This window comes from Spodoptera frugiperda, chromosome 2 (genome assembly GCF_023101765.2).
Source record: "Spodoptera frugiperda isolate SF20-4 chromosome 2, AGI-APGP_CSIRO_Sfru_2.0, whole genome shotgun sequence".
Classification (NCBI taxonomy): domain Eukaryota; kingdom Metazoa; phylum Arthropoda; class Insecta; order Lepidoptera; family Noctuidae; genus Spodoptera; species Spodoptera frugiperda.
The window spans coordinates 10,844,325-10,858,232 of record NC_064213.1 but is presented as its reverse complement, the minus strand read 5'-3'; the positions used below and the strand labels follow the sequence as shown (position 1 = coordinate 10,858,232).

Below are 13,908 nucleotides of genomic sequence, written 5' to 3'. Positions count from 1 at the left end.
GCCTTATTCAGAGTAAACCAAAGCAAAATACAATACAAAAAATAAATGCGTCATTAGAGTATTTAGATTGAAAAGGCACGCGTCCAGTTGAACAACCTCACTGTATTTGTGGAGGACGGGGACACTCGTACTTTATTTTTCGGTGACGAGCGAAACGTTTCCATGTAATATATAAATATGAATTTTGAGAATTCCTTTGTCTACCAACCCTTGCAGCGAAGTTGGTGTTATATTTATACTTCGCGGTAATTGAGGAAAGAGTGCGTAATTGAATTAAAGCCAGTAAAGAATCCTTACGGTTGGCCGACTCTCAAGTTACACACGGGTTTATTATTGATACTTGACGATATAAATATAGCTGTGTACACACTCGCTCGCTTTTCCGACCTGACCTCCTGACCCTGAAAACTGAACCTCATTTCAATGTTATTTAATTGTAATGTAAATATTTCCATTTGCAATTCATATTGTTTGTTTCTAATGAAAGTACTAGCAGTTTGTATTATTTACATAGTAAAATTCTGAACTTATAAACGCATACTGAACAAGTAATAAAAATATCGAGTTAAAAAGTGCACGAGCTACGTGGAAACGGTTCGTAGCCGTGCGTAGCGTAAGAAAGTGCTACGCTCGTAGCACGTCCTGCTCCGTAGTACGCTACATCTCCCGTAGAAGTAGTTTGTATCTATCCGTAGCGCGCTACGAAATGTTTGAAGCCCTGCTACGCTGCTGCTCTACGGCACTTCGTAGAACAATACGGCCATTTGAAGAGTATGATGATAGGTTGAAGATAATAATTGAGTGAAAGGACTGAAATAATTAAATTAAAAAATGTGATAAGTTTTCTGTAATCAGTTAAAATTATTCTCAATTTATTTATTCAGCATTCCCTCGTGGTCTGTTAGCGAGAAGACTATTTCCAAACTCATTTAAAATCGCCCTCGGTCCAAAATAAACCAATCACCGATATCGCATTTGTTCTACTTAGCCACTAATACTTGTCCATGTCTTCGGATCACGTCTGAAACTGGAACGGAGTGAATAATTAAAACAGCTCAGATCAGGTCGCTCGCAGTTTAAATTAGATCTCTCATTTAACATGAATAGATTTTATCTAAACTACACACGACATGTACTTGATATTCTAGTTCTAGAGAGACTGAACGTTAACTTCCATAGTTGAAGACAAAATCTTTGTCTATTTTGTAGAGGCATACATCTTGCGTGAACTGACCTTAACCAAAGTATGTACCGCGGCCGGCAGTTTGATGTAAGCCACATTATTGCGGCCCCTGTACTTGTGCCCGTCGCCAAGGCAGGCTAAATATACGTCCTAACCTTTCACGCCCATCTTCACTGAGCTATTAATTAAGGCTGTCGTGACCTCCAGCTCGGACCCGAGTCCTCGGGTCCCGGCCGCGCAGCTGTTCTAAATATATCCACAGCCAAAAATAACTGTCGCACCCCCTCGCAAGCACTCCCCACCACCCGCCCATCGGGGACGCCCGCAGGCTTCGCCGCATCCCCCAACGACCTACATTGGAACGGGTGAAGCAGGTCGCATCGGGACTCGCAAATATCGCTCGCTGCACACTGCAGCACGTACACAGTACATTGGAAGGCCGGGCCAATGTGATTACCGCGCCGCTATACAGTACTATACACCACGTACATACGTGCTTGTAATTCCAGGAACCAGGAACAATAAGTTGGACTTAGTTGAAGTGGCAGGTAATAAGTAGAAGCCTTTAGGCGGTGCCTGAGGAACTCTGTAACAACTAGAATGAGGAGGGAAAATAAAAAGAGAGTGCCCTCGAGGTGCGCCCCACCTAGCGCCCCCTAAGTGGTAGAGTACGCGCACATCATCACAGACGTAAACACTCGCGTTTTTCGAGGACACTACGCAAACAATTGAACTCTGCCGAGTTCAACACTAAAACATTTTACAACTGTAAAGCAAGTATTTATCGAGTAGTGACTAGCCAGGTCGGCACCCCTCCTACCCCCCACCCAGCCTAGGTTATTTAGGTCACAGGCATAAGGTCGCGTACACACCGCGCACCCGCACCTACTAACGTGTGCTTGTCTGCAATGTCGCTGCGGACATACTCGTACATTATGACAGTGTATCCTAATCGTAGGATTTTGTTGCTCCTTTAATATTATATTTGTCGTGTACTCTGGATGACATTTGTTTGTTTGGTTGCAGCGGAGATGGCGCACGAGAGCGGTGGCGGCGCGGACGGGTCCCCGCAGCACACGCCGTCGCCGCCGCACGCGCCGCGCCTGCCCATCGCCGACACCAGCTTCCACCAGCAGATCATGCAGGTTCGCATCACCACCGCCCCCTCTCTTGTCAACTATATTCCATGATTCAGTTTTTTATTTATCTATACCAATAGTACATAGGTACTTTCTGTCGTGCATGTCCTTTGTTTATTATTTTTCATGTATTTCTCAACTCCTCTTTTTATTAGTAAACTCTGTTTTCTGTTTGTTAAATATTTTATCATATATTGTTTATATTTTTAGATTATATTTATTTATTCGGATGGTTCATTTTTGATTCTCTGCCTTCTGTTCGTTCTCCATTCTTCGACTTCTTCTTTGTCCGATATTTTGTTACTCCAGTCTCGCAGTCACTCATGTATCGTCCTAGCGTAATGTAGTGCACCTGATTCTGTCTCTATTGTGCCGCCTGCCGTCGCCTCCTCGTCACAAGTTTCAGTTACAGCGCCGTGAGTCACCAGCGCAGGGTACAGACAAGCTGTTACATGCTCGTTCTTTTGTTGCGTAATGTAATGTTTGTAAACACATAATGATGCGAGTGGGCGGGAGGCCCGATTACATCTAACGCGTACTAGAGCTCCGTAATACTTGTTCAATACCGCTCATTCTATACTAATTATGTATTTATATTCTTCGACAACTTACCTTGTAATTACTCGGTTAAGATAATGAGCGCTGTGTTATCTTTGATTGCGATAGTGTTCTATAAATAGAATACTGATTTAATGATTAAATAATGTATGGGTTCTTGTGAAGCGATGCCATTTGCCATTATCGTATTTGTAGATTTGATAAGCGGGTGAAACGATGATTAAATGCAGTTGTCCCAGTGTGAAAGTAAAAACTCATTGAACAATGTGATTACATAAAAAGAACATAATCCCAGAGAGCGGCGGAGTTATATATTTAGCTGACAGAAATAACAGATATGCTGACAGATTTGTATTAGAGTTGATATATGTATTGATGATAGCTCTAAATATAACTTGTTTATTTCTTGTAGTGCCCCATGTTCCGCTGATATAACGAGATACAAAAATACTCTTTCCACGAAATATATAGATAGATAGAAAGCGATGGGATGAGCCAAGCGTATGCATAGCGGGCGAGTAGCTAGCTTTCTATAAGATCAATCAGTTACAACGCAGTACGGACAGACATCAAACAACTGCCCGCTCTTTGATAAAACGGAGAAATACTGGCAATTTGTACAGCGTGCTCGACGTGAGCACCAACTACGACTGTTCAAAGCTATACTTGTACTTGTCAAATATCTTTGTTCGCGTTCAACTCTCACCGGTTCACTTGTCAGTGCAAACGTACATAGTCCAGTCACAAAGGGGTCTTCTTCGAACCCGTGCGCTGTGTAGTGAAGCAAGTAGAAGCTAGATATTGTAAAACAGAGAGGCGAATAAAACGCGGCGGAGCAGATAACGAATGCAGGTGAAGGAGCGAAGCCCGCAGATTACCGTGACCTTTTCCCAAAATATAGCGAACGCTCGCCGCATACATATTATTTTTACGCGATATTTATACCGACACCGGCGCGCGCGCACTATTAATATCGCGTATACGTTCGCATGTGTGTATGTATGTGTCTGTGTATAGCGTCTGCATATATGTTATGATTATATGCGTATTATACGGATTAAATTTAGATATGAAATTATTCGCGGCCCCTTTCTGCGTACTTTTAAAATATTGGAAGTTTGTTGATATTGCATTCGGTAGAATAGGTACCGACACTTAGTAACTGTTTGATATGTTGGTTTCGAGATTACAGTTCTCTGCTGGTGCACTATTAGCTCTAGCTGTAAAGATAAAACTTCTACGTATTAAATGTTGCTTTTACGCAAATCTGTGCTGCAAAATGGGAGCAAAAACAGTTAGTGGATATTTACTGGCAGTTAGGATAAGTTCGAAAAAATATCTAGAGCATTTTGATGGTTGTTTTAGCTAGATGGTTGGTTCTTCGGAGATAGAGTATGTTGTCAGGAAATATTGATGCAGTAAGGGAATCATGCCGTAGTTGTTGGAAGTCTGAACATTTGTTTTTGGGTTTGGCCCATTCGTAAGTCCTAGTTTAGGGATCTGTCATAACTTCCTGACCATGTCCGAGTAGCGTGTTATGCGGCGAAGGCCCGGGCTCCCCTGAACCACGACATTATTTCGGCCCCGCCCACGCGCCCGCGCAAAACATCCGTTCGCGCGATCTATTCGCGGCACATTCCGACCACCCGCCATTTTTCCCCATCGAACAAAAATAATGCGCGCGTCGCCAGAAATACGCGCACGCGCGCCTCGGTCTGCCTTTTGATGTATTTTTTGTAAATGGTACGCTTCCGAGCAGTGGTGCAAGGTGCAAGGTTGCATTGTCTGGTCAGCGGGATCCTGCACGTAGGGCGCTTTGGCTGCGAAGGGAATGTTCCATCTAATCTATGCTACGAGCAATGTATATTGCGTACAAGAGAAAATACAAACTACGGAGCACTAACACGTCTTTCTTATTATCATCCAAGGCATAAGCCTATACATAAGTATATCCAAGAAAATATTAAAGTTTTCATTAATAAAATAATAAACGTTTACTTGACACCAACGTGTTAGAGCTCCCCGTTTGTCCCCCCTGTAGTACTAATAGTTCCCCCGCCCCCCGGTCGTGGTCGACTGTCCTACATGTATTTCATCTCTCGTTGTCAGAATCAGAACCCAAGAAAGAACCATATTGCTGAGCGGGCGAAACAGACATTAGAGAGTAGTTTCCTGATGCAAGTGAGTTCCAATTACAATAATACTGTGTACAGTGTACAGTCTCAATGTGTCGCATTCAATGAACATGTCCAAATGTTGTCCAAACATATTTGAGCAGACGCCAAACTTTGCTGGCGTTTTGGAATTTCAAGCCTGACTCATGTGTCATTGTATCATTAAGTTGTAATGTGCCCCATTTGGAGGCATTGCCATACCGCCTCATTAATTTGTTCGACAAAACCATCACCAACTCACCAAGTAACATACAAATTGGCTTCACTGTCATATCACCCGAGTGTCGAGCAGTGCGCGCGAGACGAACGTTTGGACATGATCCTCCGTGTACCGTGCAGTCCGTGCACCACGCCGTGTCACGTACCGCATACAGTACGACAGTGCGAGCGTGCGAGTACTGAATGAAATGTTCCAATAAAGTAGTTGAATAAGACACAGCTGGTTTTGCCTAATTGTAAACTGCAGTAACAATAACACTCGCTAGTGGTCCGTGGGATGAGCAATGAATTAATACAATTAGTGTAAGTAGTCGCACAACCGAGCCACGCATCATAACAGTTATGTAAATAAAAGAAACGTTATATTATGGAGCAGCTTGAATTTGTATACATGTACATTCTATAACACCGCTATACACGATCTATTAAAATAGGGAAATCGGCCGGCATTGTGAGAGGAGATTAACTTTCTAATCAGGTTCTAATCCTTGCCTTCGCTGTTTTATAGCCAATAAATAATATAAAATATGACATGTCTCGCCGCACAATGCCGTCGCCTGCAAAATAACAGTTGGAGTGTGTGCCACGTGCCACTGGCTGAGCGAGCCGCGCAGTGCTAATGGTTCGGGTAATGTTTGCAGTTGAAGAAACAGCAGCAGCTGCAGCAAGAGATCCTGCTGCAGCACTTCCAGCAGCAGCGGCAGCAGCTGGCGCAGGAACACGAGCAACAGCTGATGCACCATTTGAAGGTAAATATGCTGCAGGTAAATACGAATCGAACACTTTATTTATTACATCCTAGTTTATAAGTCCCTTCTTATTTTAAGTTTGTCTTTTGAGAACAGTACTTTAATGTTATATGATAATAAAATAAACACGTTTTATAATACGCAGTTTGACGAAACTATGAAAGATCATGTTTATAAATAGTGATCATCAGGCCAGAGTGCGACATGCTCACCTTAGTGCGGAGTGTAGGAACCAGTCGCGCCGGTGTCACGTGACGGGCCCGACCGGTCGCCTCGCTCGTGCGCCACCAATTTATTCAACTAATTACTTTATTCTGATCAAATCTCTTGTTTGGCCGTGATTGATGTTGTACCACAGCAGGTACAACTCACTCGCCACACAAAAAGTACAATTTCACAGGACTAGAAGCAACAATCGCTTCAGTATAGTCACTCTCAATAATCTGTTACAAATTCTATTCTTGTTAGATTACATTTCCCAGCACACTGGACGAGTACTCTATACTAGGAGCGTGGCGCTAGTATCGTCTATTATGTTCATAATGAGCTCAATAAAGAACCGATCGCTTCTATACACAAAGTATCGTTTGGCAAATGTACTGGTACTGAAATAGCAGCAATCCTCAAGATTCCACATAAATCTATACAACAAATAGTGAACCATCAGCGGCTGGAATGTAGCTCGAGCTGGCTGGCTCACGACAACGCGCCGGTATTTATAGCCATGAATGGGCTGTACAACTGCTAGTAATTACATCATTCATACTTTGTCTTACCTCCGCCACAGCGCTGCCGCTCCCCTCGCGGCTTGGTGACAAACGTCTCGTTAAATTCCTCATTACTGACCTTTTGTCATTAACTCATTGCTGGGCTTGTGTGGGCGTAGCGTAGCACGCTGGTCCCAGCTAATTCTCCTACTGAGTTGTGAAACACCATTGTAACACCATGCCACCACGTACTTACTGTATGTATGCTACCTATGACACGCTAGAATAAACCCAGCTACACGCGTGAGGTCACCTTCGGGTACTTTACTTTATCCGCAATACATTATTCACCCGAAATAGCTGTCAGTCTTTAAATAATTACCAACATCGATAAATAAACACCCTCCAAACACTACAAATTGTATTTTTCCACAAATTGTAGATATTTAGTGAATCGAACGTTTCATTATAAATCTTCTCGTTACGTATTGCTGTGATAAGCTATCTATCATATTGTGAAAGTATTTATATGAATTGGAAACGGCGTGGAGTCATTACTCACTACCGATTAATTAGCATTCGCATATAATTTCGGGAATATAAATAGACTACAGAGAAACTCGTACAAAAACAAAACTAAATTAGGTTTATCTGAACTTGAACCTAATTAGAATAGAAATATGTAAAAAATAGTTTTGTTTACTGAGCATGGAACTTGCTCGAAGGACAGTAAGTTGTACGACCAACTGCTGAAATACTTGCCAGCGTAAATAATGATGTTGACATCGGCAAGCTATGTAAACAATGTTATTTGGAGCGCAGTGTCGCGGCGTGCGCGCGCGCACATTGATCTGATGATGTTCCACTTGGAGTGGGAATGGCATCCGTGACGCATGCTTACTCACTACCAAATGATTCGCTGAATGTTTGCGCTAGTATCATTAACTAGTTTGACAGAACAAGGTTTAGTGAATCATTGCGAAAGTATTATCAAGTCATTGCGAATAAAATGTCGAGCAAATATTCTCGAAATTATTTTCGTTTATGTACTCATTGCATGCCAATATGAACTTGTTTGTCCACCGTCAACACCCGCGAGCCCTATTATTAATTATTTGCGTTAACCTCGATAAGGTTCTTCAAAAACTCTATGTAGTTCAAGTCCTGTTACTACTGACTGGTCTTGCTTCTCGCTCCCAAGCTATGACGGTGGAAAATTACCTGTTAAGTAAAACTAATCCTAGGGTTTAAGTTGCTTTAAGGATTATTGTTAGGATTTGCATCTGTAATCATTGGTATTAAAAATATAATTCGTCAATGTTATCGTGATTTATAATTATTGGAAAAGACTTTGGACAACTTCCATTAATGTGCAACGTATGATCTGCTGATTAATATAAGCCCCTGTATAACAACAACTCATGATTATTATTTTTGGCGCAAATACCGAGAATAACATTACGTAGTGTATTTATCAAAGTAAAAATATAATATATCGATACGTAAACGATATGAACAGTTTAACAACACTTTGTGTGAGTGTGCACTTTGTAAGTCGTGGAAATCACGAAAAATATCGGTGGTTAATGAGCATTTGCTGTGTCGTCATGATCAACTTATACGTCATACATTAAAGTATTGTTCTCCTGAGAAAGTTTATGGAGCATTGAGAATCCCAACTCCAAACAGCAGTATTTTATAAACCTCTTTAAATTATTCACGAGGGTTTCGCAACCGGTTTTGAAGATTTAAATTGATTAGATATCATCAAACTCCTCGATTCCTTGTGGTGCTACCTTCCACGCGGAGGTAGTAGTAAGCAACAATAACGGCATGACTAACATTCCAGTTGTGGGAACAGCAGAAGGCCATGGAGGAGGCGGCGGCGCGGCGGGAGGCGCGCGAGGCGCTCGAGGCGCGGGAGGCGCGCGAGCGACACGAGCGACACGAGCGGGACCGCGTCGACCTGCTGCGCAAGAAGGACAAGCATGAGCACAGCGCCAACGCCTCCACCGAGGTCAAGCAGAAGTTACAGGTACGCTCTCACGACATGTACTGACTGACTAACGTGAACTAACACATTATAATAGTAGTGGCTAACTGTCTTCTTCTCTTTTCAGCAATTCTTAAAAAAGAAACAAGCTAGTGCAAATGGAACAGTACCTGGTTCATCATATAGAAATTGGTAAGTGAGCTACTGGTAGTACTGACTGTGCATTAGTAGAGTACAGACACGGAACGCAACGTTAACCCAATGCGGTGTATGTGCAGGGGTATAGTGAAGTCGTCGTCGGGCGAGTCCATCACGTCGACGGGCGCGACGGCGACGCACCCGTACCGGCTGGCGGCGCCGCTGCCGCTGGCGCTCAACGCCGCGCCGCCGCAGCCCTCGCCCGACTACCCGCTCCGGAAGACTGGTACGTGCTGCCCATACACGTGTTCTTTGTGATGCATCCCTGTCGTGTGCTGTGACCCGGTTTGATAATAACAATACGAATACATTAATCGACCTGAGTATTTGCGTAATATTGTACAACGACGACGACACCCCGCGCCGCAGTGTGTAGTGTAGTAAGTGTGTGCCTCCATAACCAATAAGTGAGCATGCGCGTGCACTAACCTTGCAGCGTCGGAGCCCAACATGCTGAAGGTGCGGCTGAAGGCGCGCGTCATCGAGCGCCGCGCCTCGCCGCTCGCGCGCCGCCCCTTCAAGACGCGCGTCAAGCATCGCAGTGAGTGTTCATGGAATGTTCTACATTACTTGTTGTGCTTGCCTTGTCTGATGTTGGAGCCTACTAAACTATTTTAATACCTTCGGATAAAATTATAAACAGTTCACATCATTACACGACCTCAAGTTGACACATAAATCATTATAGAGATCAGATGTTTTTAATGTATGAGATCTGATTAATTTCTAGAAGAAATAATATGTAATGAGGCGTGCCTGATTGTTATTTTCACCTTATAATGGGGACACTTTAAATATGTAAATAGAGAGATCTAATGGTTTGCAGTAGTTGGACACGTTTACAAATGATTATGTTCCGCGTAGATTGCGATGGAAGTTCACCGCGCGGCTCCCCTCCTGGAGGAGCAGGCGTAGGGGGCGCGGGGGGCGCGGGCGCCACGGCGCCCATCCGGGAGGAGGAGGAGGGCTGCGGGCGCGCGGCGGACCTGCTGTTCTCGTCGCCGTCCATGCCCAACATCAGCCTGGGCCGGCCGCACGTGCCGGCGCCGCGCCTGGCGCCGCCGCCGCCGCTGGCCGTGCTGCCGCCCGTGTCGGAGGCCGAGGGCTGGGCGGCGCTGGGCGGCCGCCTGGCCAAGCGCCCGCTGGGCCGCACGCACTCCGCGCCGCTGCCGCTCGGGGACCCCGCGCTCACGCCGCCCTCCGCGCACCACTACCTGCGGGACCAGATACGGAAGACTGTGAGTAGTCACTCCATATACTGGACAACCACTGAGTAGATAGTGCAAGCCTTGAAGGGTAACGATTTCTTAAATAAAAGTTAAGGTGTTTGAAGAATCGCTTCGCTTAAGTTACCTACAGTCTACACTTTAACTAGTTTGTCTCAAAAACAAAATAGTCGTATGGAGGAATATCCATAACACTAGGACACTACGTAACGTGTGCTTTGGTGCCGCAGGTGCTGACCCGGGCACACGACGCGGCCGCCGCGCAGCTGCGGGAGGAGGAGGGCGAGGTCATCGACCTAACGGCGCGACGCGCCCCCGCCCCCGCGGCTCCGGCCGCGCCCCCTGCGCCCCCATGCGAGCCAGCGCCCCTAGCGCGCGCGCTGAGCTCGCCCCTGGTGGGGGCGCGCACGCCGGCGACGGGGCTGGCGTACGACGCGCTGATGTTGAAGCACGGCTGTGCGTGCGGGGCGCACGCGCCCACGCACCCCGAGCACGGCGGCCGCCTGCAGTCCGTGTGGGCGCGCCTCTGCGAGACCGGGCTCGTGGCGCGCGCCGAGCGGACCCGGCCCAGGAAGGCCACCTTCGAGGAGCTACAGGTACGGCCACCGTATCTGAATATAATTTTCTCTTTCAATTCAATTCACTCATAAAAACCAATATTTTAAACTGCGATGTCCAATCTGTTACCTGTAAATAATAATGAGGGGACTCGAGCTTTGACGACGATGAATAATGGAAGGTGTACGTTTCCCCGGCAGTCGGTGCACTCGGAGGCGCACGTGGCGGTGTTCGGGGGCCGCGGCGCGGGGGGCGCGGGCGGCGCGCTGGGCGGCGTGCGGCAGCTGGTGCGGCTGGCGTGCGGCGGGCTGGGCGTGGACTCGGACACGGCGTGGTCGGACGCGCACACGCCGGCGGCGGCGCGCGCCGCGGCCGGCGCCGTGCTGGACCTGGCCGTGCGCACGGCCAAGGGCGAGCTGCGCAACGGGTTCGCCGTGGTGCGCCCGCCCGGCCACCACGCCGAGCCCAACCAGGCCATGGGCTTCTGCTTCTTCAACTCCGTCGCCATCGCCGCGCGCATCCTGCACACGCGACACCGCCTGCAGAGGATACTCATCGTCGACTGGGTCAGTATTACTACCGCACTAGTCATTCATATCTTCATTCCGATTAATCTAATTCGGTAATTGGAATTATACACAAAATAGAACTACGAAGCGATTAGTTATTCATTTAAAGCCTTATCATAGTAGTGAATTACAAGCGTCAAAAGGGATTCAACACGTAACGAATACGTTACGGGCGCATAACGAATACGTCACGGTTACGCCACAAATTCGTTGTGGAATACGTGGCAAATATGTCGTCTTGTGTGTAGCAAATCTCGTTGCGTCAGTATGATGAAACCTTTATTTTAACGAATATCATCTAAATCTCACTTTCATAACTCTGTATTAACAGTAGAATAATACTGACATGTTCGTTGTATATTGCAGGACGTGCACCACGGTAACGGCACGCAACAGATCTTCTACTCCGACCCGCACGTGCTGTACATGAGCATCCACCGGCACGACGACGGCAACTTCTTCCCCGGCACGGGCGCCGCCAGCGAGGCCGGCGCCGGGCCCGGGCTCGGGTACACCGTCAACGTGGCCTGGTGCGGGGGGACCAACCCCCCGCTGGCCGACGCCGAGTACCTCGCCGCCTTCCGCTCCGTCATCATGCCCATCGCTAAGGTAAGCTTTCACTATTATAAACTAGTTCTTATAGCTTCTGCTATAGCGATATTTATAATATTAGTAAGGACACGTTTTAGATGATTAAAGGATGTACTTGAAACGGATAGTAGGCGAATGACTCGATATAGTAGTAACAATTGAGTGTTGCTTGCAGGAGTACGACCCCGAGATCGTGCTGGTGTCGTGCGGGTTCGACGCGGCGGCCGGGCACCCCGCGCCGCTGGGCGGGTACAACGTGTCGGCCGCCTGCTTCGCGCACATGACGCGCGAGCTGCAGCAGCTGGCCGGCGGCAAGCTGGTGCTGGCGCTGGAGGGCGGGTACGACCTGCCCGCCATGTGCGACTGCGCGCAGGAGTGCGTGCGCGCGCTGCTGGGCGAGCGCGGCGCCGCGCCCGCGCTGGCCGAGCTGGCCCGCGTGCCGCACGCGCGCGCGCAGGCCGCGCTGCGCGCCACCATCGCCGTGCACGCCAGCACGTGGCGCGGCCTCAAGCGCGGCGCCGAGCTGCTGGCCGTCTCCGCGCTGGACGCGGCGCCCGCGGTGGCGGCGGCGCGCCTGGGCCGCCTGCAGACGGAGCGCGACGCCGCCGACACGTGCCAGGCCATGGCCACGCTGTCCATGCACCAGCCCGCGCACTCGCACCACGCCAACTCCGACCACAGGTACCCACCGCACGCTGCACCACTTTGCTTTATGAGGCATCAGTCGGCCTTTAGTGTTCACCGAAACTATTCGCTAAAAATATCACTGACGTCTTAAAATTATTAAAAAATTAAGTTCCAAGCCAAACAAATATTCCCATTTTTGCAATTTTACCGGTTACAATAAAAATTCATCATTTGTTCTGAAGTACTAAGACTACATAACGTAGTAAGAGGTATATATTAATATGACATATTTCAATTGCAAATGATTTGTGGAAATGTATATAATATGGAAGTATTTTTCTTAATTTAAAACTTCCTATAGTAAATAATATACAAGCAAAGTATAATATTGTTCCGAGTAGTGCCTCAATAGTTCAGTCAAGTTGTTCCAACACACATTTCCCGCAGTACAAGGAGCGCTTGTTCCAGATCCGCGGACAGTTCCCGCTCGGTGTCGGAGGAGCCCATGGAGCAGGACGAGGGCAAGTGAGGGGCCGGGGGCCCGGGGGCCCGGGGCTGGGGGCTGGGCCCCCGCCGGGGACACTTCAACATTCCGGTTCCGGTAGTTAGCCGATAGTAGCGTGGACTGAGACGTACTCGAATCCGTGTCTGTGCGACTGCTACGAGAGCTTTAAGGTGTAGTGAGCGAGTGGACGACACCGCCGCCTGATGCGACTACTATACCAAAGATTGTTTCAAATTCTGATGTTACAAAAGTATTTATTCAATGTGTATATAATGGAAATTGTGCAAATCTATTGTTGTAAAGTAAATTTTTATGGTGGATATAAAATGTTTGTATATCTGTGTCCCTCGTGTCGGGCTTGTTCATGTATTGTCTGTTGCGTCGCTCGGCGCCGCTCCCACTTGTGTAACGTGTGATAACTTAATATGAAACGAATTACAGAACTATTCAACCGTACGTGGTAATGTAATATAATATATATGTAGTCCCGCGCCGCGGGGCTTGTGTATCTGTGTTGATTTAATATTTTCACTATGTGATCGAATCCTGAAGGATTGCAAACAGAGTTGTAAGAAAGTTAGATTTATGATGTGAAGTCAGATGTAAATGTTTATAAGAGAAGGTATATTTAACTAGCCGAGTAATGAGTGTGCAATGTGTCTCTGGATGGTGAACTGTTGACTATAGCCGACTACTTGTCCGTGCGTTACTCGCATCCTCTAATTATATATTTTTGTATGACGGCTGTCTGTGTGTATACAACGTACCTACGGGATGGGATCCTTGTACGATAAACAGAGTTAAACAAATGTTGTGTCTTTGAGAATTTTATTGTTAAATTGGAATAAAGATGAAATGATTATTTAATAAATGTATATATATTATATATATATTTGGAAATATAAATGAATT

The 13,908-nt window shown here is 46.8% G+C and overlaps 1 protein-coding gene across 15 annotated transcripts in view; it reads left to right on the top strand.

The window, feature by feature from the left end:
- Positions 1-13,902, top strand: part of LOC118269201 (histone deacetylase 4) — a 69,855-nt gene extending 55,953 nt beyond the window's left edge. For 4 of the 15 annotated variants that reach the window (XM_050699108.1, XM_050699112.1, XM_050699123.1 and 1 more), the window contains 13 exons: positions 2,210-2,328; positions 4,990-5,061; positions 5,915-6,037; positions 8,579-8,764; positions 8,850-8,914; positions 9,001-9,146; positions 9,357-9,461; positions 9,785-10,158; positions 10,377-10,742; positions 10,905-11,270; positions 11,640-11,882; positions 12,040-12,545; positions 12,960-13,902. In XM_050699108.1, the coding sequence (XP_050555065.1) occupies positions 2,210-2,328; positions 4,990-5,061; positions 5,915-6,037; positions 8,579-8,764; positions 8,850-8,914; positions 9,001-9,146; positions 9,357-9,461; positions 9,785-10,158; positions 10,377-10,742; positions 10,905-11,270; positions 11,640-11,882; positions 12,040-12,545; positions 12,960-13,020 (2,732 nt within the window). In that variant the 3' untranslated portion in view covers positions 13,021-13,902. The remainder of the gene's footprint in view (positions 1-2,209; positions 2,329-4,989; positions 5,062-5,914; positions 6,038-8,578; positions 8,765-8,849; positions 8,915-9,000; positions 9,147-9,356; positions 9,462-9,784; positions 10,159-10,376; positions 10,743-10,904; positions 11,271-11,639; positions 11,883-12,039; positions 12,546-12,959) is intronic. The other 11 variants (XM_050699130.1, XM_050699131.1, XM_050699152.1 and 8 more) reach the window with 8 other exon arrangements.
- Positions 13,903-13,908: the final 6 nt, after the last annotated feature.